The 26,314-nt window shown below is 43.9% G+C and overlaps 1 protein-coding gene across 4 annotated transcripts in view; it reads right to left on the bottom strand.

Moving 5' to 3' along the window:
* Positions 1 to 430: 430 nt before the first annotated feature.
* Gfrl (Glial cell line-derived neurotrophic family receptor-like) overlaps positions 431 to 26,314 on the bottom strand; it is a 203,474-nt gene continuing 177,590 nt past the window's right edge. For 3 of the 4 annotated variants that reach the window (XM_076779397.1, XM_076779401.1, XM_076779402.1), the window contains 6 exons: positions 24,964 to 25,242; positions 24,354 to 24,418; positions 23,524 to 23,728; positions 23,041 to 23,186; positions 22,664 to 22,792; positions 431 to 6,769 (listed from right to left, as the gene is read on the bottom strand). In XM_076779397.1, coding sequence (XP_076635512.1) covers positions 6,539 to 6,769; positions 22,664 to 22,792; positions 23,041 to 23,186; positions 23,524 to 23,728; positions 24,354 to 24,418; positions 24,964 to 25,242 — 1,055 coding nt within the window. In that variant the 3' untranslated portion in view covers positions 431 to 6,538. Of the gene's footprint in view, positions 6,770 to 22,330; positions 22,449 to 22,663; positions 22,793 to 23,040; positions 23,187 to 23,523; positions 23,729 to 24,353; positions 24,419 to 24,963; positions 25,243 to 26,314 lie in introns of those variants that run through there. The other variant, XM_076779398.1, reaches the window with a different exon arrangement.

Raw genomic sequence — 26,314 nt, 5'->3', positions numbered from 1 at the left:
TAGCGCGCCAAAGATTCCCCGAATCTTCCCCCCTGTACTCAATAAACGATTCAAAACTATCCATAAAGTCACAAAACTAACCGTACACCCTATACATCAACGATCAAAAATAAAAAAACAGCAATGCATATACTTTGGATATTCCAACAGTTAATTCTCTTAAAAAGAAAAACTTTTTTTCAAATAAAACTACCCCTATTTCTACGAAACTAAATGTACACCCTTCATAGTAACGATCAAAAATAAAAAACAGCAATGCATATACTTTGGATATTCCAACAATTAATTCTCTCAAAAAGGAGAATTTTTTAAAAAATAAAACTACCCTTATTTCTATATTTACTGCTTTAAATATAAATAAATCATCGTTGGCAATTTGGGTGCTCCGTGAAAGGATTTTTTAAGGGATGGTTTCGAAAGGGTGGTCGTTTCAAAGAACAGGAACATCGGGGGAGTGGTTTTTTATAATTTCCAGGGGCCCTAGAGGGGCCCCGATCGTATTTATTTACCAACGCCTCGACAATTCGTTAGCCGCCCCCGTATAATAAGTTTTTTTTTTTTATTCTTTTTTATAACAATTACTCGTTCATTCGCGCGACTCACGCACCCCACGAACATTTATTTTATGCGTCGCAGCGTACCCCGCCATTCGCACCGCGTCACCGCTCTCGTTTTGCTCGTCGACGTTCGCGACGAATGCTCGTTCGCTCGACGAACGCTCGCCGGAGCATTCGAGCGAGCGGGCACCGTAACGCGTCATCGGAGATCGCGAAACACCCGACGACGACGGGTGCACGAGGGTCTCGTTTCGATTAACTAGGTGATTTAGGTACGCGTACCCTCTCGTGTATATGCATATGTATATTATGTATATTTATATTTACGTATGTATATGCATATGTATACGTATGTATAGGTATATACAGTCAACGTCACATCGGTACCGCGACAGGGGGTGGAGCACAGAGGGTGTTCCCGATGGAGAAACGTGCAACTCGCGTATCCATCTCTAAACAAAAGCTCTCGACGAACCAGTTACAAATTCCCTTTTGACGATCACGCAATATTTCCTACGCGTTTCTCCCTCGAGGACATCCTCCCACGCTCACCCCCCCAGGGGAACGGAGAACGATTGATATTCTCTGAACTCTTCCACATTCGATGTTCGTTTAAAGGGGGGGGTGGGTTTAATGAAAAGAAATCGGGGCAAACTACTCGCGTGTTTCTTACGTTCGATCCGAAATATCAATCGCGACGAGGGTTATTAGACTATTAATTTCCACCATCTGGTCGGATCGAAGCAGAAAGCGGACGTTACACAGGGGTTTCCGGGCGACGTGGCTACGCTACGTTCATCGCGCGAAATACATTTGGTTACCCACGGTTGCATTATCCTCTCCGTTTCTCTGTTCTCTGTTCCGCGAACCGAAAGAGAATATCTACTGAAAGCGACGTCCCACTTTTGCGTCTTCTAAAGTGACCTCCCAAAGGCCCCGTAAGCGCGTCTCGTGAAATATCGAACGCGAACCAATTACCAACCGTCGATAAATCGTCGAGTAAACACCGTGTGCTTTTTAATTTGGCCGCCGGTCACGAGACGCGCGGGAGTAAACTTTAGCAAGGATCAAGCATCTTGAACATTGTGCTACTTAAGTTTACATTTATGTAGTCTTACAGCTTTATATTACACGCGTGGCCGGGGTCAGAGTGCGTTTCAAGTAATAAAATATATATGTATATGTATATTATGTATATGTATACACGCACTAGTATATATGTATAATCGCACGCGTTTTAGTAAGTGTTTAGCGTGTAGTCGGAGAGGTTGAGCCATCGTTCTGATTTACCGACGCCATAAAACCCCCATAAAAATTACCGTCCGTTGGGAGGGACACGTCGAGCGCTGACGTACCGACAATCGCCGTCGATAAGGGAGGAATTTTCAAAGGAACAACCGTGTATCTCTAGAAAACCGCTAAAATAGGAAACTGTGAAAATCAGAAGACACAACAGTGGCCTTTCCGACTGTTTACCAAAACGACAGAGGATCCAAACTATCCGTAAAATGATCGGTGGACGGTAAGAAACGTTCTTAACGATCGATAACAGTCTCGTCGGTATTGCAACACGACGCTAGGAATGAGGTAGTTATCCGCGAAACTAGTCACCAAAGCAGGGTATGGTTACCATCGGTGCGTTTCACGGCCGTCGGTAAGACAGTAACGCTTTAGTGAGCTTACTTACTAGCCAGGGAATCGAATACGAGAGGTCGAAAATCGATTTCTGACCCCCGCCACAATGGCGGCGTTTCCGCCTCGCGAGTCGCGATTCGTTCGCTACCCGATCACGTCGTCACCTCTAGGTTATTTCGACGACTAATTTTGTCCCTAGGAGAAGATTCGTTGCCTCGCGGGGCGAGAAATGTCCCTAGATGGCGACCAGGGCCGCGAACGGATCGCTCACGCGTGTTTTCTGTGCCCCCACGTTCAAAAAAAGCGTTCAAAAACCGAATCTACCGTGAAATCAGAGTAAAACCGCTTATTGGCTGACCGCTTCTAAAGAGGCCTTGATATGTTCAATTGGAACCACCGTGTCTTCGAATTAGTTTCTCCTCTCGAGGATACGTCGCGTGCACCACGTTAACATTTCGAAATTATTCCCGGCCTTCGAGTTCTCCCAAAACTTTCATACGATCCAAGTAGAATCAGACAGCCGTACACAGACCCACGGCAACATATTGGAAGAAACAACATATTCCCCGCTCTCTATTCGCTTTTACGTTCGTACACGTTACCACTGGATTCGTCGCGAAGCATGGAAGTGTCCAAGCGTGCGTGATTGGCAAACTGACTCGAAGAAATCTCATCTAGAATCGACAACGATCGAGTGTGCGCGTTTGGTGTTCGTTTCACGGAAAAAATTTGAACGAAAACGTACACGATAAATATACGCTAAAAAGTTTTGTGCGTTGAGAATTCTTCCTCTAAAAAGTAACGACGAACGTTAACGAAAACTTCCGTGCTTCGTGAAGGGAAACAATATTAACATCCGGTTCGAAGTTCACCCAAAGCCTTGAACGTTAAATCGATATCGATAAGTCCCTCTCTTTCTCTCTCGTTGGAGATCGTTCTTTCCGTTCTCGCGCGATAAAACCTTTTATTTCTCGGTCGTTTGCCCGAGATTTTCGACGCGAAATTAACGTGTGTATGTATACGCGTTTATATTTATATATGTATATACGACTATCCTACGTGCGTGTTATGTATAACGTGACATTTATACATTTGCCGGGTCTCTGCGCCACCAGCCCCATCCCCCTTTTGAGCGACGTGCCCGTGGATCGTAAACTTTATACATTATTGCTTTGCCGATAGCCACGTCACGTACGTTCGATCTGACTCACGTTCGCCCCCGCTTCTGTCGAAATGCGACTAATTATGCGACCCGTTCCGCTCTTAATTCCACCGTTAGAAACTAAATTCACCCCTTTCGAGGCCAGGGAAACAAGTTGTTCTCGACGATAACCGGAAGTTATGTATAATCTTCTTCCTTCCAATTAAAATTTTAACCTCATCCGCTCGAAAAAATTAGTGATATTAACACTAGAACTACGACGATAGACTTATTCGTAATAAAAGAATTGAAATGCATAATGTAGTGAAAATAAACTTTAGTACTGTAGTTCTAATGTTAAATTTCGCTGTTCGTTCGAATTAACAATTAATACTAGAATTACGACGATTGTTTATTCATTATTTTGGAACATTAAAATCCTCCAAATCGTTCAGGAGTTATGATGTTTTAGATATAAGCATGAAAATTTAGGGGAATGAATCAATGTCTGGTCAGACATTCTATTTTCGGTAAAGAATTTTTTTCTCGAAATTCAGTAGGATTTCGAGGGTATGTCTATCCAACAAAAATGATTCAAATTGACCCCTGTAACCAACAAAAATTTTTTTAGATCGATTTGAAATTTTTTAATTTCGACCAAAAATTTGTCTATCTATTCCAATTTTTTTCTCGAAAGTGGGTAGGATTTCGAGGGTATGTCTAATCACCAAAAATGATTGTAATCGATCCCCAAATCCGAAAATATTTTTTTTTTAACGATTAGAAATTTTTTTTTTATCGAAGAATTTAGACACCTACCCCTTGTCGATTTTTCTTAAAAATTAGTTTTTCATTTTTAATAAATTTGTTTGACGCGATACGGAAATTATGTCTAATACTTTTTTGTAGGTACCCATGAGGCCTACTTTAGAAAAAAGTTTCATTGAAATATATTCAGTACTGCAGGAATTATGGTCGTTTGAAGTTGGGATCATTTTTCATGGGGGTTTTCTCATTTTACGGGGTTAAGAAACCACTTTTCGAATATTTTTGGAATTCGTATGTATTCTCCACTAAAATACGCGTCGATTGCTTGTTGAAACATTAAAATCCTCCAATCCGTTCAGGAGTTATGGCATTTTAAAAATCCTCATGAAATTTCAGGAGAGTAAATCGACGTCTAGTCAGGCATTGCAGTAAAGAATTTTTTTCTCGAAACTGAGTAGGATTTCGGGGATATGGCTATTCACCAAAAATGATTGAAATTAACCCCCTTAGCTAACAATAATTTTTTTAGAATGATTTGAAAAATTTTTTTTTCATTGAAAAATTTCAACACCTTCTTGAATTTTTTTCTCGAAACTGAGTAGGATTTCGAGGGTATGTCTATTAACCAAAAATGATTGTAATTAACCCCAGAACCTAGAAATAATTTTTTTAGAACGATTCAAAATTTTTTTTTTTCGCCGAAAAATTTAGGCACCTACCCCCTGTCGATTTTTCTTAAAAATTCGTTTTTCGTTTTTAGTAATTTTGTTTGACACTCTACAGAAAAGTTGTCTAATACTTTTTTGTAGGTACCCATGGGCTCTACTTCAGAAAAAAGTTTCATTGAAATATATTCACCATTGTAGGAGTTATGGCTCTTTGAAAATTATTCCATTTTTATTGGGTTTTTTTTTCAGTTTACGGGGTCAAGGATCAACTTTTCGAATATTTTTAGAATTTCTACATATTCTACACTAAAATACGCGTCGTTTGCTTTTTTAAACATTAAAATCGTCCAATCCGTTCAGAAGTTATGACATATTAAAGATCCTCATGAAATTTCAGGAGAGTAAATCAACGTCTAGTCAGACATTGCAGTAAAGAATTTTTTTCTCCAAAGTGAGTAGGATTTCGGGGGTACGTCTCTTCACCAAGAATGATTCTAATTGACCCCCGCAACTAAAAATAATTTTTCTACGACAATTTGAAATGCCTCAAAAAATTTCAGCACCCACCCTTAACTAATATTAACACCAGAACTACGACGATTATTCGTACCAAAGAAATTACAGTGCATAACGCAATAAAATAAATTCGTCCACCAGTAGTTCCAACATTAAACATCGAACGTGAGTCAGAATCGTCTTCCAACGTCCTCCTCCATTTCTTCGTACAACGTCTTCCTCCCCATCGGATGGACGGCCGTATCGACCTCGTTCCGCGTTCCCCGTACGCGAAAACGGAAGTGTCGAATTTTTCCACGGTCGAGGACCAGAAAAATTTTCCTGAAAATTACTATTCGCCTCGAGTACGTCGAGATTATAATCGAGCACGACGCGGAACGAGGTGTTACCGCTGAATAATTTGAGGTCGTGTATTTCAACGTCGTTTGTAAACGTCACGTGAAGGAGGGGGGAGGTAGCTGTTTAGAAGTTTTCCCCGGTTTTCCGCTTCTTTCTCGTTTCCCCGGCTGACAAATCGACCGTTTTAAAGCGGGTGTCTCGTGGAACGGAGGCGCGTGCCATCCGCGAAACGAAATTATTGGACTTCCCCGGACACGATAATACTCGACACGCTTTATAGCGTCGCGGGAGGGGGGCGGTAAAACATAATTAAACCGAATCTGCCGCGTCGAACGCACCTGAGACGCTTTAATTCGTCCTCGTACAATTTTCTCGGGTAAAAAAGAAACCACCCCGTCGACGTAGACACCCGCCCGTTTTATCATTTTTTTTTTTCTTTTTTTGTTACAACGTTATCAACAATCTACAGTTATCTACACACTCGAGTCTCTCGCGACGCCTCGAACGCTCATTTTAGATTTAGCTCTGAACTTTAACAAACACTTAGTGGTCCGATATAGGAGGAGCGGTCGTTTTCCTAGCTTAATTAACTATACCATAAATTAGCGGTTTTTTTTGTCATTTACAGACTACGGATGCTTTTCCAAGTGATTTTCCTTTTTTTTTTTCGCTTTTTTTTATACACCGTCGTTCCGCGCGATCGAGCCTCGAAGGTTACGAATTCGATTACGAATCTACGTCGCTGTGATCCACGAGGCACGAAGATTAGAGCCCCGTTTAAATGATCGAGGCGTTAATTCTCCCTTTAACTCTCGTTCGTTGATGACCCCCTGACCCTTCGTCCTTCCTGCAACGTTGGGCGTTCAAGAATCCTCGCTCTTCGATAGGAGTGGACTGCTGGCGAGAGGCTGGTGTCACGATCCGACCAGACACGTAGACGTCGATCGAAGGAGGTTGAAGAGCAGGAGGATCGCGACGAGGAGGAAGCTCGACGACCTCGAGAGACCGCCGACCTCGTTGCTGTAGGGCAACTTGACCTCGACCTCCGCCATCTTGAAGATCGAGAGCAAAGGATGCGTGTGGACCTCGTGGTGCTTGTTGTTGATCTTGTCGCTGAGATCCTGGAGCATCGAACCGCACTCCTCCTGAAACAGACACGTTTAGAGCAGGTTAAAATACAATAATAATTTAGAAACAATAATATCGACTGTTCTGGGATTTTTGGGTGGATTGCAATTTGAAAGAGGGAGGGAAGAATTGCCTTTGGGTTTACCCAATTTCGAAGGCGTGCATTCGAGGATCGATGACTCGCGTTATGAATTCACGAACGTAAATAAACCATCGAGTTCGGCGGTTTCATGCATCATAATTCGCAGCGAAGCGTCCCACGGTTATCCCGACTTAATTACCTCCGTAATCAAAAATTAAATCGCGCTGCAATATTTCACGGAGCTCCAAGTTCCTCCATTCTGAGTGTCCTATTGTACCAACGTCGGATAACGAACTATAATTTTTTTCGGGCGACTTAAATTAACACGATTCCATTGTCCCGCTCCATAAAACACGTAACAAAGGTTGGTTTAAATTGTTCGCCACCAAGGAGCTCCGAAATCGATTCGACAAATTCAGAAACACAGGCAAGGTATACGAATAGATCATTTTCATGGGGTATTTTTCAGTTTATGGTATTAAGGAATAATTTCTTTAACATAATTCGAGTTTGTAAATATTCATTAAATTATTGTTTGTATTTTGAGAAATTAAAATCGTCCAATCCCGTTGAATCAACGTATGGTCAGACATTGTATTTTCGGTAATGAATTTTTTTCTCCAAACTGAGTAGGATTTCGGGGGTATGTCTATTCACCGAAAATGATTGAAATTAACCCCCTTAGCCAACTATAATTTTTTTAGAACGATTTGAAAAATTTTTTTTTCATTGAAAAATTTCACCACCTTCTTGAATTTTTTTCTCGAAACTGAGTAGGATTTCGAGGGTATGTCTATTAACCGAAAATGATTGTAATTAACCCCAGAACCTAGAAATAATTTTTTTAGAACGATTTGAAAAATTTTTTTTTTACTGAAAAATTTCACCACCTTCTTGAATTTTTTTCTCGAAACTGAGTAGGATTTCGACGATATGTCTATTCACCGAAAATGATTGAAATTACCCCCCTTAGCTAACAATAATTTTTTTAGAACGATTTGACAAATTTTTTTTTTACTGAAAAATTTCACCACCTTCTTGAATTTTTTTCTCGAAACTGAGTAGGATTTCGGGGATATGTCTATTCACCGAAAATGATTGAAATTAACCCCCTTAGCTAACAATAATTTTTTTAGAACGATTTGAAAAATTTTTTTTTACTGAAAAATTTCACCACCTTCTTGAATTTTTTTCTCGAAACTGAGTAGGATTTCGAGGGTATGTCTATTAACCCAAAATGATTGTAATTAACCCCAGAACCTAGAAATAATTTTTTTAGAACGATTTGAAAAATTTTTTTTTTACTGAAAAATTTCACCACCTTCTTGAATTTTTTTCTCGAAAATGGTTAGGATTTCGAGGGTATGTCTATTAACCCAAAATGATTGTAATTAACCCCAGAACCTAGAAATAATTTTTTTAGAACGATTCGAAATTTTTTTTTTTCGTCGAAAAATTTAGGCACCAACTCCCTGTCGATTTTTCTTAAAAATTCGTTTCCCATTTTTAATAAATTTGTTTCACGCGCTATGGAGATTATGCCTACTACTTTTTTGTAGGTACCCATGAGCCCCACTTTAGAACAAAATTTCATTGAAATATATTCACTATTGCAAGAATAATGGTCGTTTGAAAATTGAGCCACTTTTATGGAGTTTTTCTTATTTTAGGGGGTCAAGGAGCAACTTTTCGAATATTTTTAGAATTTCTACATATTCTACACTAAAATACGCGTCGTTTGCTGTTTTAAACATTAAAATCGTCCAATCCGTTCAGAAGTTATGACATTCTAAAGATTCGCATGAAATTTCAGGAGAGTAAATCAACGCCTAGTCAGACATTGCATTTTCAGTAAAGAATTTTTTTCTCCGAAGTGAGTAGGATTTCGGGGGTATGTCTACCCACCAAAAATGATTGAAATTAACCCCCTTAGCTAACAATAATTTTCTTAGAACGATTTGAAAGTTTTTAATTTTACGGAATAATTTCTGCATCTACTTGAATTTTTTTCTCGAAACTGGTTAGGATTTCGAGAGTACATCTAATCATCAAAAATGATTGTAACCTACCCCTGTAACTAAAAATAATTTTTCTAGAATGATTTGAAATTTTTCAATTTCGTCCTTACTTGTATATCTCGGTCTGTGGTTCAACGTCGTCCCCCATTTTAAAATTAACATCGCGCGATGGGAAACTTTTTTCACGAACCTTCGAGACCAAATGAAATTAAAGGATTAAGGAGAATCGTCTTTCGAGAATGGGGGGGTAGAGTTTCTTTAATACGATTTTAATTCAGTCTTCGGTTCGAGGAAAAATTAAATCCCTTTCAAGGTCGCGAGCGCATTAGTTCCGAGAGGAGGGCACGGTTAAAAACTTTTTCCACTCTCCAGAGGGTGGAAAAAGTCCCTGGACTCCGTGGATCCCTCCGGGTTTCGACTTAACGACGCCGAATGTAACTCGTCCTCTCTGGGTCCCCGCATCGATTTCCATTTAAATCCCTCTCGCGTATCGTTCGCCCTTCGTTTTGTTTTTTCCTCCCCCTCGTCGTCTGCTCAGTCTTGTTCCTCGACCCCCGAAATTACCCTCGGCTCGTTGAATCTTTAATTTCCGGACGGAGGAGAGACCCCGGCGGCCAAAACGATTTTTGGCGATATTTTCGCGCCACGTGTCTGCGACCAACGGCGTCCCGACGCCGACGCCTCGTTCGTTTCGAACCCCCTCCGAAGCATCGACGTCGGATTTTCAATGAAATTAAATTCCACCGTGGAGATCCGATCGTCACTGCCCACCCCCCCCCCGCCCTCTCGTGCATCCTTTCGAATAACTTTCGCGTCGATCTTTTAAATTACCGAAAGAATGCATTTCTAGCTCGAATTTTACTTTCGATCCGGGGTAAATAGCCGCGAGTAAAGAAAATGTCGCGGTTACGTGCACGGTTTCCCGACGTAATCGAATAGAATCCAGCCGGGGCAATAATGATCGGCGCAGGACCCGGATCAAAGCCCAGGACGATAATTCGTTTTACATATTGGCCGGTGCTAATTGTAGCGCCGAGTTTCTCGCGCGTTGCGGCTTAATTATCGAATATCCTGACCGACCGCGAATTTCCCCGCATTCTACGCCTCCCCCCCTGCGAATACCTTTCGAACTTGCGCCTCGTTCGCCGCGATATCCGTTGGAATCGTTCGAATCGTGTCGCGATTATTAAGAATTTCGTCACAGAATTCGCTACTGCAAACCTCGCGGCGCTTTAAATAATTCTGTGTGTTACTATGCTATATTATTCGCAACATATCGTGAACTGTGCGATATGCGAGGAAAATAAAGGAAATTTAACACTTTACCGACTGGTAGTAGGTGACTGTCGGTAAAAGAAACCGATTAATAGGTCAGCGGTCGGTAAAACATTGATTGCTAGGCCAACGGTCGGTAAGAAGAACAGATTCGTGGACTACCGGTCGGTAAAGTGTTAATATGGGATCGTGAGGTAACTTTTCGGTTTTGACAGAGTACGAAAGACGGTACAGGTGCATCCGGAGCGGAGTTCGGTCGATGGGCAGCTGCCATTATCCCTGGGCAGGGTGAATCCTTTATTAATGGCCGGCTAATTGGATTTCTTGACGGAGGAACGGTTACGTTGATGCTGGTTGAGCTGTCGAGAGGCAGGTGAAACCGGGACGAGGATATCGTAGTTGGAAAAATTAGGTACGAGGGATAGAGGAAGCGAAATAGTAATGTGTAGAGAAAGTAGACGAACAGGAAAAAGGGGATTAGGAAAATAGAGAGTAACGCGAGAGAAAATGGTGTAGCGGTGAGCTATGGAAAGAGGAGATGCAGAGGGACATGTTTATCGATATCGAACCGGAAGAGAGGGACAAGCGTCGCGTCTTGGGGAACGAGGAGTCAGCGAGACAAGGATCCATCTTGCTATTACGATTCCCACTGGCCCTTCCCCGTCTCGTCCAACAGGGAATCCCTTTCATCGGGACGAATGCATTCGATATCAGGAACGATTGTTCCCGCGGATTTGCTCCGAGACGATCCTTCGTGCACCCTCTGTCCTCTACCGAACGTCGGTGTCAGTTTATAACGGCGATATAATAGGACCTGACACACGTTCCGGGAGTCCGTGGATCGACGCTGCTAATTATCAAGTTCGAGAACGGGGACACGTTTGGCGAGATCCCTACTCGATCGTCTCGAAAATATACCCGACGAAAAGAACGGCGTCGCGTGGCCCAATAAAGTTTCCATGAACAAAGAAGGAAAAAAAAAAAAGAATTCCGGGGCATGCAAGACGCCGGTGCGCCTTCACGTGCCCGCTTAATCAATAACGACGTCGAGTCTGCTCGACGTTAGTCGTTAAAACGGAGGGGAAAAAAGCGAGGCAAGAAGCAAGCAACCCTGGATGCCCGAAGAGAAAGAGACCCCGGATGAACGGGGCGGAGGGGGGGAAATAAAAATCAGACGGCGAACAACGACATGCAACGCATGCCGACTTTATAACACGTAAAGGGTCGCCGCGGCAGGGAAACAGCCCCGTCACGCAATGCAAATGAGCCTCGGGGAACCGAGCGACAATCGACTTCGATATTTTTCTCCTTCGCGGATTTTTCCGTTTCTCCGTCGAACGTCCGTCTCGTTGCCGGATGCAGGGCACAGTTAATCCCGTGGAATCTGTTTCCGAGAGCCGGACAACGGAACAACAGCAGTTTCACCCCTCAAAAATGGACGTGAGATACCAGATATTTTTTAAATTAATCCCGAGGCGAATACGCTTTGATTTCGTTGGGCGACGATTAAGATTAACACGGTTCTCGTCGTCGCGAGAGGTGCCTCAGTTTTTTGTAAAGCAACCTTGGTGTTAAGGAAACGTTCAAGGAAAACATCTCGTTTCGCACACTCGAGCTCCTCGCTCTTAAACCCTAAAGATACCGTGCGCAGAGGCGCACGCGCGCCTTTAGACTGTTTTTAAAAATGAAAGGGTTCTTTCTCTCGAGTCCGCTTCTTTCAAGAATCGCTCGTAGCCTCGTCGCGTAACTGTGTCGAGATACAGTTCACCCTCGAAACCTCTTAAACTTCTCCATAACCGTTGCATATGCGCCAACGACCGGACGCTTCCGATTCCAATTCATTAATATTTCGTATCCGTAAAGAAGTTTTCGACGACCCTCCACATTCCTTCCGGAGTTTACATTTCAATTCAATTTGAAACGGGCCACTGTTTCGGACTTTTAATCTGTCCATATCTCGCGTTAGAGACGAACAGAGATACTCGGGAGACGCGCTTTAAAAATGGAGAACACATCTTCGGGCGTCTGGTCGAAAACGATCGTCGCGGGACGTGCAACGAGTTCGAAAACGATTCACGTAGGCCACGCGTGTGTCTTCACTGCACTTCTTCGTCAAATTGGCAAACGTCGCTCGCGAGACGGCCTCGTAAATTTCCCCGCGCAATTTCGTCGTTGCGGCCTCGAATACGTCGCCTGAGAACACCTGGGCGTGGCTTTCGTGACAACCGGTTGACAAATCGGTCGATAAAACAGTCGATAAACGTTACCGATAGAATCGATTAACGAGCTACCCGGTCGGTAAGCGTCGTCGGTAAAGAAGTTGATTAATGGATCACCGGTCGGTAAAGTGTTTATCATTACCGATGGTCGAATTAAACTCCAAGGGAAAGACAGAAGGGCGGAGAGATGGGGAGGGGGATCGAACGTGTAAAAAACGCGTTCTCGCGTTTGTCACGGGAGCTCGTTTGTTCTCGCGCCGGCTTTCTTTCTTTCGAAAAATCTCCGCAGCCTGGGGCGAAATTAATCGGGGGTGGCTCGATCCGTCTGTCGGCTCCGAACGGGTACAGCGAATCATTTTCCGTGAGGGTGGTGTGCTCCCTGGGGAGGCTCCTCTGTCGTTGGAAAATGTTTCCTTTCCCGCGTTTTTCGCACGGTTTCGCCGACGCTCCGGAGTAGAAATTAACTCAGCCTTTGATGCTCGATTCAGACGGAATAAATTGTTTCTTCCGCGACGGGTAGCTCTCCAACAAATACAATTTCGTTCGAACTAACGCGAAAGCGTACAGTCGGAACTTTTCATCCAGTATTATTTACCTATAAAAATTGCGGAGTTCGATGATTCTCAGACCTATATTTCGACAATCACTGCCTGAAAGGTTTCGCGTATCGAAAGCTCCGTCATAGGTATGGATTTCCTCAATGTCTCCCGCGCACAATCCGCCCCGAACATCAAACAGACACATTCCTGACGTTTTCGCGTCACCATTCTTCCGAGGAAGTCGCGCGATGCAACCCAGGGCACACGTCTATAGGAATTCAGGAATATGGAAGCCCCGGGGAGAATCGCGGCTTTGTCGACGCGGGTGATGTTCCTCGTTCGCGATTGTTGATCGAACCCCAACCGATTGAACTCGAAATGGCACGGCAGCTGTTCGCGCGATATCGCTGTCTTCATTCAGATAAGGTCTCAATGCCTTAATGGTTCGGCCTATCGGATCCCCAGCCACCTAACATCCCAACGTCGTCCTACCCGGAGTATTGTCTGGCTGTGCTCGACGAGTATCGACCATCCCCAGATAGATGATTCCAGATATCTGTTCTCGACTTCGCGGCCCTTTCGCGAACCCTACCGCCTTATCCGATGTCCGTTCGAGAGCACCTATCGAAACTAAGGCTCCCTGGTAAAGTATTCTTTCGCACGGACACGCGAGAATAAACCTTTCGAGACAACTTCCGAGCACGAAGGCTCCTTCCGCCTCCCGCTCGATAGTTCAGCGATTTATCATCGCCCATTCTATCGACCATGCTCTTTTAATTTCGTTCGATAACGACTTTGTTGCATCGTCGAAACTTACGTAATATACGTGATCGATATCGCGGGTAGAAAGTCCGACGAAATTATATGGCCAGCAGGGTTTGAAATTCCAATATTTTCCTAAATTCATACTGGACCAACTCCGGGAGACGATGGACCTGACGTTGGGGGGGTTGGAGCATCAGCTCGACGTTTAATTTCGTTCAATTCGGGACCTTCTGTCGGAGAAAAATAATTTCGCACTCGAAGCTAATTGCGCTTTCCGCGTAGGATTTATAGTTTCCATTCCCTTGAAGGCAGACTCGAGTTTTAATGAAACGGTATTATGGGCAAATGGTATGCTTCACGACGAACTACGGGAACTTGGTTACGCGAACGACGTCGGATGAAATTTAACTTGTCCACGGGAGTAACTCCCGGATAAAGCGTCTCTCTTTCTAAGGCTACTCTGATTAAAAAAAAAAAGAAGGATCCTCGGGTGAATTAAGGGCGTAGAAACGATGTCTTCTCTCGTACACTCTCTATTATTCCAAGCCACGAGAGACGTCGAAGGGGTTTCGATCGCTCCCGGTACCCGTAACGCGAGGCTGCTCCATCTTTTTTTCAATGGACGGAGGCTTAATGGAGCGGCAGACCGCTTTATCTCGGAGTTTAAGAGAAGAATGAGACGATCGAGCGACGAGGTCGCGGAAAGAAGAGACGGTTGACACCAAGGGGGCCCCCTCCCACCCCAAACGATAATTCAGGGGGTCCGTGATACGCGAGGGCGCTTGTCTATAACTCGACGGCCTGCTCAACAATGCGAATCGGCTCTCGTTCGATTCATCGATCCCCCTTCTTCCTTTCTAAATGTTAAATGGAACGAGACGCGACTCGTCGATGCGAGAATCGAGCTGGAAACGAGACCGGGGGGCGCCCGGTAGAGGGAAGAGATTCCTTCGTTCGCGCCATGAAATTTTCATTCGGGCTTGAATTAAAAATTTCAACCGATGCCTTTCAGTCAATTTTACTCGACGCCGCCGTGAGGAGGGCTATGAATTCTCGATTCGAATCTCTAAATCGAACCCCGGAGCCCCGATACTCGGAAAATTGAGAATCTATGGCTCGAGCGCGGTTCAAAGCTTTGGAAAATTTTATAAAATACCCGCTCTGTACTTTTCTACATGATTACAGGAACCGATATGTATCGAAACGTATCGAATAATATCGAATATATCGAACGTATCGAATGTATCCAACGTATCGAATAATATCGAATGTATCGAAACATATCGAACATATCGAATGTATCGAACGTATCGAATAATATCGAACATATCGAACAATATCGAATGTATCGAAACATATCGACCATATCGAATAATATCGAATGTATCGAACGTATCGAATAATATCGAATGTATCGAAACATATCGAACATATCGAATGTATCGAACGTATCGAATAATATCGAACATATCGAACAATATCGAACAATATCGAATGTATCGACCATATCGAATTCGATCGGTAAGAGTTGGAGGTGGGTCGATAACGGGTTGAAGGAATACTTTGCTAATCGCTTTTACCGACCGTCGATAGATAGTTGGAGGGTCCGGGGGCGATTTATCCAGCGGAATCGATCCAATTGGATAAATCCGCGCGTTCTTGCCGCCGTCGTTTCCCAGTGGCCGACGTCGTTCGTCGGTTAAAGTTTATTGGGACGTGCTTAATTAACTTTCCAGCGGTGACTTCGCCGCCCGGCGTCGACGTCGCCGCGATTATCTCTAATCCGACGAGACGCGGGACAGAACCGAGCAGCTGGAAATTCAGTGGAACAACCTATACCCATAAATTCCTACAGTCTCGCCGAGGTAATACGATGAAACTAACAGCACCTACGATACGCTGCTTTCTCGTATCATCGGGAACTTTGATCTTCGTTACGAGGGCCAAGTAGTTGCAAATAATTCTCGATATCACTTTCTGGTCGGACTAGTGGATAACTTTGAATTTACAGTAAGTTCGTAACAAAGAATACACCGTTGAATCGTATTATTCCGATCTGGTTTTAGGACCCCTAACTTGGAAATTAGCGAATGCAGATTCGCAAATCGCGAAAATCGAGGGAAGTTTGCCCCAATTCGAGGGTCGCGAGAACGTATCGTGCATTCGTCCGAGCGGAATGCTGGGGCTCTTGTGCGTCGTCTTTGTCTCGTCCCGTTTGAAAGGAAGCGGAAGAACACGAGAGGAAAGGGCAGAGCGTAGGAAGAACGAAGCAGCCTCTTAAGTGGCGCATGGAAATTCAATGAAAAGTCACGAGAGGGCCGAGATCGATACTCGGACGCGGGAGGAAGGGTGGCGAACCAAGGGGTAACCGGAGGGTCGAGGAGGCATAGGTGCCTCCATTGGCCATGTGCCAATGGTTGCCTATCTATGTGGAACACCTGTGCTTGCTCGACGTTACCCCGATATTTCGAACGACCAACAAAAAGCGCGGGATTTCCGAGGCTCCCGCGGATAGAAGTAATTTCGCAAATGAACTCGATGATCGCGTCGACGGTGATCTAGATTTAGATAACACGCGAGGGACCTTGGAATCGCGGAACTTTCGGCCGTTTACGCGACCACCGAACGGGAACTACACCAGTGGATCCGAAAATTCGAGAGAAAAATTTTTAGGGGCGAATGAAAGATGGAAAACCGAGATACGAGTCGCGAGAAGAGGGTGATTTCGAGTTGGCGGGATAAAGATGGCGCCGGTGATTCTATATTAGCAAAGTTTTACGACGTATGTAGGAAAAATGCAAGTTTCTTTCGCGGTTTCCACGACGCCCCCGAGAGTGCTAGCCGGGGTAGTACGACTGGTCGAAATTGAAATAAAAACCTGAGATCTCCGGGAAAATCAAAACTTTCCGGAGCGTCTCGAAGTTAAATATTTCGACGCGTTTCGACCGGGGAGCCCGACGATCTTAGATTACACAACTCCTGGGGTTAAAATCGAGCAGCGATAGGGTCCACCGGGGGGAAGTTGGAATCACAGATTCTAGTTTCGGAACGCTTAGAATTTGAATCTCAACGAGGCACTCTACGCGGATATTAACCTAAATCGAAGGTCTTGGATAGAGCGTTGTTCACGGAAATCTCATCGAGCATCCTACAAAATATAAGTAATATATTTCTTCGTTTTTGTTTTTTAAAAATCGGTTTCGCGAAAAGCTCTTACGAAACGTTTCCAATAACGGGGTATCATTTCCTATCGAATCACCGGGATCCAACTTTAAAACGATTATTTATTTTCCTCTCGTTTTCGACGATCGAACAAGAAGACGGCTCTCGAGGATTAGAACCGCGGCCAGGCAACTTTCTATCAATGATAACGGTCATCCGGAGACCAGCAAAAGTCCATTCAATTCCCAAAACTAGCTCTTCTACGCTCCACGTCCATTTATATATCTATCTTTCGGGGATCGAAACCTATCTCGAGCTATCGTTGCTCCTAATCCCATCTAACAGCACTATCTATTCAAATAGCGTTTCTCAGGGTTCGGAAAGTTAACGAAATAGTTGGTACCGGATGATTTTGGTCAGCAAGATTGCTAAAAAATAAAAAAATAAATAAGTCAACGAACACCTGATTGAGTAGAATTAAATTCAGAATAATAATAAAGCTTCGACCAGTTTCTGTATGTCCTTGTGGTGACGCTTCTTGCACTCGCCAGTAGAGGGCTACGCTCAACCCGTTCGTTTCTCACAAGTGCTCGACCTCGACTAAGAGTTGAGTGTCCCTACGATGCTTTTGATGACTTTTCTTCCGGTCAGATTAATAGAAAATGAAGAAATGAAGGTGCTTGACAATTGTTTGAAACTAAATGTAAAATAATAATAATGAAGCTTTGATTTGCCTTTGTGGTGACGCTTCTTGCACTCGCCAGTAGGAGGCCTCGCTCAACCCGTTCGTTTCTCACAAGTGCTCGACCTCGACTAAGAGTTGAGTGTCTCTACGATGCTTTCGATGACTTTTCTTCCGGTCAGATTAATAGAAAATAAAGAAATGAAGGTGCTTGGCAATTGTTTGAAACTAAATGTAAAATAATAATAATGAAGCTTTGATTTGCCTTTGCGGTGACGCTTCTTGCACTCGCCAGTAGGGGGCTACGCTTAACCCGTTCGTTTCTCACAAGTGCTCGACCTCGACTAAGAGTTGAGTGTCTCTACGATGCTTTCGATGACTTTTCTTCCGGTCAGATTAATAGAAAATAAAGAAATGAAGGTGCTTGACAATTGTTTGAAACTAAATGTAAAATAATAATAATGAAGCTTTGATTTGCCTTTGCGGTGACGCTTCTTGCACTCGCCAGTAGGGGGCTACGCTCAACCCGTTCGTTTCTCACAAGTGCTCGACCTCGACTAAGAGTTGAGTGTTCTTCTGGTCAAATTAGTAGAAAATAAATACATAAAGGTGCTTGACGATCGTTTGCCTTTGCGGTGACACTTCTTGCACTAGTTACTAGAGGGCTACGCCTGACCCGTTCGTTTCTCACAAGTGCTCCACTTATTCAATGTCCCCAGAGTCCCAGTTGACGGAGGGAAAGGTCTATGAAAAGTGATATTCCCTATGGTGTATCGCCAAACAACCGATGTTAAGGGAGAGAAACTGGGCGGCCAAACGAGCTTGGAAAATCGATTTACGAGGGGACCACCCCCCCGGAAGCGTGCTTTACGACGGACAGGACCCCTCCCCCCTCGGATCGCGGTCCACGCGTTCTCCCATAACTTCGCTCCATCGCGTAATTGCTTTATTAGGAACTCATTTGCAGGGCCCCGCAAATGGTCTGCGATGCCGAAATGCTCGACGCGTCGAATTAAACCCGACCAATCGAACCCCGTAGGAGAGTATCTCGCGCATGTTCGACCAGTTCGTTTGCGGTCCACTGTCGGGGTGTTCCACTTACCGTCCCGTTCCTCGAAACACAGAGACTGCGAACGTCACGACACCTAATTATCATCGATTACAAGTTCCACAATTTTCTCTCGAATTTACCCCGCCAGGATCCACTCTGCAAACAAGAGAACTACCTCTGCTTGTGTAAATTAAATACACGAGATTTCGATAATACTTACTGCATCCTTCAGACTACGAAAATACATTTTACAATAAAGATTGAATACACGAGATTTTCAAGTACACAACAATTCAACGTTGGCTCGAAATAACTGTAATAAAATTCTGAAATGTTTTACTTTGATTTTAACGTGTTTCTGGGGTTCAGAAGCGATCTAGAGCCGAGTATAATATCTTGCGTAACAATTGGACGCGTTTGTGGATTCTGGAGGCGAGTATGGGTGGTCCATCGAGGCGAAAAGTTAAGTCGTTCGTCGAAAATCGCGGGAGGGTATCTCATCGAGTCCACGGGCATGTAAAAAGTTGGAAACTGGCCACCAGAGATGTATGGTAAAAAGTTTCGGTCGGACTGTCCGAGTCAAGTCTCCCGGATTGGTGCGTCTGCCAGTTTTTAACGGCCCCCTGAACAATTTCCGGAACCAAGAAGATTCCTAGCACGTACCTCACGGGGTGGTCGCTTAGGAGAAACATTAAAAATCGCCTGCAGCGATACCCGTCGCGCCGTTTCCTTTTTTCAAATCGCCTGGTACTTGGCCGAGTGCCAGCCTCGACTCTTAATTAAGATCTCGAATAAAAGCCACTCTGTTCGCAGTCAAAGCGTCCTTGATACGATTTTAAAACGACCCACGGACATATTCGAGGGTAAAAATGTGTAATGTAATATTATTTTCGACACGATTGTTCTTACTTGATTAAAACATCGATTAAAAGCCTATTTGCAGTCAATGCGTCCTTGATACGATTTTAAAGCGACCCACGACATATTGGGCGAATGTATAAATATTTTTGTAAAAGAATTGTTATAAAAAGAAACGAATGGAAGCGTTAGGATGGTCGTAGGGGAATTTAACAACGCGTTCCTGGCGTTTCTTGCACACGTCTATCGTAACTGAATATCCACCAGTGCGCCACGGGTGTTCGATAACGTTGGAAAATCGATTCGAATCGAGTTCGCTCGGCCCGCAATCGAGAAAATCGTTCGACCGTTTCCGCGACTCGCGGAAAAAGGAACGAAACGCGCGAAGTGCGTGGAGGCTACGAGGTTCCGGATCGCGAGCCAAACAATAACGCGATATCCGGTGCAGTTATTTGATTAAAACGGGTCAACGAAGCCGATAGATCCGTGAATTCAATTGGAACTCGTTTCGATCTCTTTGCGATCTACGGGTCATCCAATTACGAGGTTGAAAGAAATCCACCCCCAACAGGGGGTTCATGATTTCTTGGAAAAACCACCCCTTCACCTTTCACAATTTTGCTCGATAATTTTTCTTGATGGCTCTTTCTATTCAAATTCTGACTGCAAAAGGGGGCTAGAAATTTCTAAAATGGTAACCCATTGATCTATAATAATAGTAATACACAGGGTGTTCGACCAACTGTGGGGAAAATTTGAATGGGAGATTTTAGAGGCCAAAATAAGACGAAAATCAAGAATAGGAATTTCTTAATTGAGGCTTGGTTAAAAAGTTATTAACAATTAAATTCGAAAATTTTCAAATCATTTTGAAAAAATTATTTTTAGTTGAGGGGGTCAATTACAATTATTTTTGGTGAATACACATACCCTCGAAATCCTACTTAATTTCGAGAAAAAAATTCAGATAGGTGGACAAATTTTTCGAAAAAATTAAAAAATTTCAAATCGTTCCAAAAAAATTATTTTTAGCTAAGGGGGTCAATTACAATTATTTTTGGTGAATACACATATACCCGAAATCCTACTCAGTTTCGAGAAAAAAATTTTTTACTGAAAATATAATATGTAACCAGAAAAGTTACCCTAAAATTTCATGCATTTCTTTAAAATACCATAACTTCTGAACGGATTGGACGATTTTAATGTTTAAAAAAGCAAACGACGCGTATTTTAGTGGAGAATATATACGAACTCCAAAAATATTCGGAAAGAAATGAGAAAATCTCTATAAAAGTGCTCCAATTTTCAAACGGCCATAACTTCTACAATAGTGAATATATTTCAGTGAAACTTTTTTCTGAAGTAGAGCTCTCGGGTACCTACAAAAAAGTATTAGACAACTTTTCTGTAGGGTGTCAAACAAAATTACTAAAAATGAAAAAGGAAGTTTTAAGAAAAATCGACAGGGGGTAGGTGCCTAAATTTTTCGACAAAATTAAAAATTTTTAAATCGTTCTAAAAAAATTATTTTTAGTTGCAGGGGTACATTACAATCATTTTTGGTCAATAGACATATCCCTGAATTCCTACCTCTTTTCGAGAAAAAAATTCAGGAAGGTGGACAAATTTTTCGGCGAAATTAAAAAATTTCAAATCGTTCCAAAAAAATTATGTTTAGCTAAGGGGATTAATTACAATAACTTTTGGTGAACAGACACACCCCCGAAATCCTCCTCAGTTTCCAGAAAAAAATTCGAGAATCTCATTAAAATCTTTCTTAAGGGTGTCTGAACACCCCGTATATTAATTATTTACCTGCAATATCTATGAATAAGTACTAAAAATTATTGAATAATTCAACGGGTTGACCAATCCTCTCGAAACGTCCATATCTTGAGAATAAATTTCTCGAGTGACGTTGCAGTCGACGCGTTAACGATCGCTTTTTTTTCAGAGACCCGGCCACGCGAACGCAGAATTAATCGACGTGCATTATTCCACAGCGTCGAGACAAGGATTTCAAACGTCATAACGGTCGAGTTCCCCCCCCTCGATACGTCGCGGGAGGACCTGGTAGATTGACGTATTTTAAAATCGCGCGACCGTATCGTCGAACGCGAATTTCGAGGTTCGTTCGCCAGGGAAACGCACGTTAAACCGCCGAATGCAAATTACTTGTTCCCTCCGCGTTTCGTTTGCGAAATTTTTGCACCTGGCGCGCCGATATCTTCCCCGGGATCGATACCGAGGGGGTGGATTTTGTTTTCTACGACAGCGAGGGTGTCGAAAAAATCGATGATGGGGCAGCATTAGACGGGAGAGAGAAAAAAAAAAGGAAAAAATGGAGGAGAGGAGGGGTAGATTGGCCAACGAGACGGGGGCAATTCGAACCTCGCGATCCCTCCATCAAATTGCAAATCGGTCGGCGCTTAATCGCAAATTGGAAATCGCCGCGGGAGCCTCGTACGAGCGACGCAAAATGTTCGACGGTACGCGCCCCCGGCTAGCGTCCATCGATGCGTCGCGACGCCCTGGGCGTATGCAAAACGCGCGCGATCCTCGAATTTTCGCCTAAGAAAAATAGAGATGTTTCCACTAGTTCGACCACTCCTAATAACAGTTCCTCTGTTTGCGTAACTCGAATATTGTTTCCTCCTGCTCTGGGGAATACGCTGCACACGATCGTCGTATTTACTCGTATTTACGTACCTGGAATAGAGCGGGAAATAAATATTTTTTAAATGGTTCCTTAACTGTTCTGTGAACTATAGTTCGCAATGTTTAATCGAGATAATTTCGAAGGAGTTTCCCCGTGTAAAAATTGAAAGAGGGAAACGAAAAGTTGATAGGCTGCACGCACTTCCTGCGCGCCCGAGCACGCAGCCCTTTTGACGCGAATAAAATCGACGGTGCTCACGCGATACCTTTACTTTTTGTCCTTTTATTTTCGTTTTATCTCACTCGTGCGGCGAATCGGGAGGTCCCTGATATCCCAGGTTCTACCTTCGGGAGTTAAACTTGCGTTCTCTGGTCCTCGAGGTCCTAAATAAGAGGAGGCGTCTGAGGGGAACGCGGATGAGTAATTTAATAACGCGTTATGTATCAGGTCGCGACGAACGTCTAAATGGGGGATGGCTGAAAGGACCGCCGGGCGTCAATAAAGTTGCAGAGAGGCAGGTTGGCACCGGGAAAATAAGATCAAAATTGATGGGAATTCAAGGGACGAGAGGAGTCGTCGCTATTTGCAATTTACTCACCTTGACGCGCAGAAGGTGCTGCAGACTTTGAGCCTGGCTGCTATTTAGAGGTGGATTGTCAGTCCCGAGACGCGCCACTGCAATCACGTTTTCTCGGGTCGCGTTGTACAAGAAGAGCGTGCACACTGTCTGCAAATAAAAAGAAAAAGAAGTCTCGTAGCGTCATCCAACGCTATCTCGCGTTATTAAGTTTCGCCTGTCGCGTACGTTTTATATTCCCCGATTTGCGTGCGCCCCGCAGTCGAGGGGAAAAGCTGTCCGTCGCGAGCTTGGGAATCGCGACTCGAATCGAGTTTAAGCCAGTAAATTACCTAACGAAAAACTAGCGACGAAACTTCGTTACGGGGACCCTTAATCGTTCGGGTAACGTCGTTTACCTGATTGTTAACTTCTTCTCTCATGAAGTTATCGAGGGACGACACCGCGTCCAGGACTGTGAGATTGTTATGCTGTCGTAATAAGCTCTCGTCCTTTTCGCTGTATCCCAGGAACATGAAAACCCCGTGCGGTATAGAGTAAGCATCTGTAGGGGACAAGTGAACGAAGAAAGTTCGTAAAAATATAATCACAGGCCATTCTCGACGCTTTACCGACCGGCAGTAGGATTTTTTATCGACGCGACAACCGGTCGGTAAGTGTTACCGATTAATACGTCAGCGGTCGGTAATGTCGGTAAAGAAGTCCATCGATACCGATCGGTAAAGGGTTAAGCGATACGCAGCGGAGTCGAACTAGTCTTTTTTTTATGGTTTCCGTTCGAGTTGGAAGAATATCTCTTTGGATCGACTGCGTATCGCTTGGATCGTGGCCCATTCAAAGTTTCCAGCGCGAAATCTGACGCGACGGGAGGGTATATTCACCGGGCGAAGGCCGCATGCATATGAAACGACCGCTATAGCAGAGGCAGGGTCCGCGATGCGCCTGATACGCCGGTGCCTCGTGATTGTAGAAGGCAAAGTCCGTCTTGCAGGGCGACGAATCCACGCAGATCGTGTTGCAGATCAAAACTTCGCCCTCGCCACACTGACAGAGCTCCGAGCATTCCGGCTCGTCCTCGCGATAGAGCTGTTAGGATCACCGGGTATTAATTTTTGTTAAATTATACGAAAATTTTAGAATTCTTTTTAGAATCCTAAAGTCCAGGAAGAAAACAGGAATCTTCGACGATTTAAAAGCCAACGATAGCGTAGTTAAAATGCTACGGCGACTCTTGCATTCGCGTTTCTTTATTTTCGCGGTAATTAAAACGCCTTTGTACGTTCTCGTAATCCATTTCACGCAATTTAAACCCAGAACTCATTTTTGCGCGAATGGTTTACATCACATTATACGCACAACAATCTAAAACAGTATACAAAAATGCGTTTACTCTTGGCGAGTGAACGAGACCTTTAATGGCCTTTTTACGTAGAAATTGATGTGTCGAACTACTTGCATTGCTATTCGTAATTAGGAAAGCTTGCAATACTTTTTTAATTCGTTATTACCGCGTTATTAACTTAAAGACGATATTAAAATATTTCTAACGCGAATTCTCTCGTTTTCCGAGGTATCGCGACGGGGTTTCGATCTTCCTGGACTTTGGTCTTTCTAGGAACGTTTTCTCAATCCTTTCCCGCATTCCTTGGGACGTTTCGATCGGTGGAAAAGGCTTTCCGGCCGAAAATACTTTGCAGATTGTCGAACTCACCCTCTTGCCTTTGCCCTCCCTTATGTATTGGTGACTTTGCCTCGGCCTTTGAACCACGCAGAAGCCTATAAAGGAGACGAACGTTGAGACGCGTGTTACACGTTTCCTACGAACTGTTTTCCTGTCTCTTTCACCCCCTCCCGGAACCCTTCTTCGCCGTTTTGAATCTTTCTTTCAGCCTGTTTCTTCCGCCCACTTTGCTTTGTAACGTTCGACAAACGGGTCTCTCTTGTCGGCGAAACGAAAATTCCTTGTGTTTCGGACAGAATTTCTCGTCCGGCACGAACGATCAAAGGAACCGAGTTTTCCCATTCTAGAAACAGCGTGTCACCGCCCACGCACCGTTGTTTTTCTTTCAACGATCGCTATCCCCCGGCCTCAAAGTACCCTTTCGCGTTCCTAACCATTCGAGTGCTCGTTATCGACGCTGAATCTCGATTCCTCTACAGGGTGTTCGCAACATTTGCATCTCAAAATTGTATAATAACTCATGCAAGAAGGTTAAATAAATGAACACCCATGTAGAAAATCGAGAAAAATCAATTTTCACGTTGGAGGAATTGTGAGGGGGAGTTCTTTATTTGACAAAAGAAGAGCAAGCTTCACTCACGAGGAGGAGTGGTGGTGGTCGTGGTGGTGCTGGGCGTAGTGCTCATAGTGGTGGTGCTGGTGGTGGTGGTTGTCGTTGTCGTGGTGATTTCCCAAGTTTCCGTGGGTTCGGTGGTTGACCACCTCGTCACTTCCGGTATTTGATTATCTTCTACTTGTCCAACCACCGTGACCGTGGTTGTACTAACTGGCGACTTGGTCGTCGACGAGACAGTCGTCGTCGTCGTCCTCGGATAATGATGGTGTTTTCTCCTCGCGTGATAGTCCTTCTGTGACTCGACTAAAAAACAATACATCGAACAAAGAAACATTAATCTCCGTTCCACAGCGAAAGCTCACGAAAAAGGGACAAACGCATCGTTCTAAATAAATTCCAACGACAACTGCTGGAGGGGGGTCCACCCCGTTAATTTGCATCTATGACGTTTATCAGGCAGCGAACGGAGGACATCAAACCCTGGAGTTCGACCTACATTCCTATCGGGAATCGACGAAAGACGATCGGGAGCCGTTCGATGCAGTTAGCGCACAGCACGATGCACTTCTCGAGCGGCAAGTGCAATTTCTTCGTATCTAAATGACTTATCTGTCGGTTGAATGCCGGGTACGGTCGAGCTTTTGCAACTCGACTCGTTGGGGGAACAGATGTAAGATCGATAAAGGCCCTTTGTCGTGTCGTGCCGACGTCGTTCGTTCCTTATTTCGACCGATGTAATTGCAATTCCGCGCGTCTGCATCGGTCGCGGTCGCAACGAGGCTCGAATCGTTCGACAAAATCTCGTGGATCGACGATTTTAGTCATTTTTCACTCATTATACCTTGTTTTGTTAATAATTAACCACTGACACGTTTGACAGCGAGAGAAATACGTGTTATTGCACGCGGCCATCATTGCGTGGAATCTATGCGCAGTGGCAAGAGGCCCAGTGACACGTAATAGATATATTTTTCACGGATATTTCACGACGTTTCTATTAGATGCTCGAAACGGGACAGAAAAAGAATAAAAAGGAATTAATTGCAACTCTTTATCGATATATGTCGTGTCGTTTGTTATTTCGACCGATGTAATCGCAATTCTGCACAGTTGAATCAGTCGCGATCGCAAGGAAGCTTGTATCGTTCGACAAATCTCGTGGATCGACGATTTTATTCATTTTCCACTCATTATACCTTGTTTTGTTAATAATTAACCACTGACACGTTTGACAGCGAGAGAACTACGTGTTATTGCTCGCGGCCATCATTGCGTGGAATCTATGCGCAGTGGCAAGAGGCCCAGTGACACGTAATAGATGTATTTTTCACGGATATTTCACAACGTCTCTATTAGATGCTCGAAACGGGACAGA

This window comes from Colletes latitarsis, chromosome 12 (genome assembly GCF_051014445.1).
Source record: "Colletes latitarsis isolate SP2378_abdomen chromosome 12, iyColLati1, whole genome shotgun sequence".
Classification (NCBI taxonomy): Eukaryota; Metazoa; Arthropoda; class Insecta; order Hymenoptera; family Colletidae; genus Colletes; species Colletes latitarsis.
Note: the sequence above shows the minus strand (reverse complement) of the source record. Positions and strands in the feature narration are given on the sequence as shown.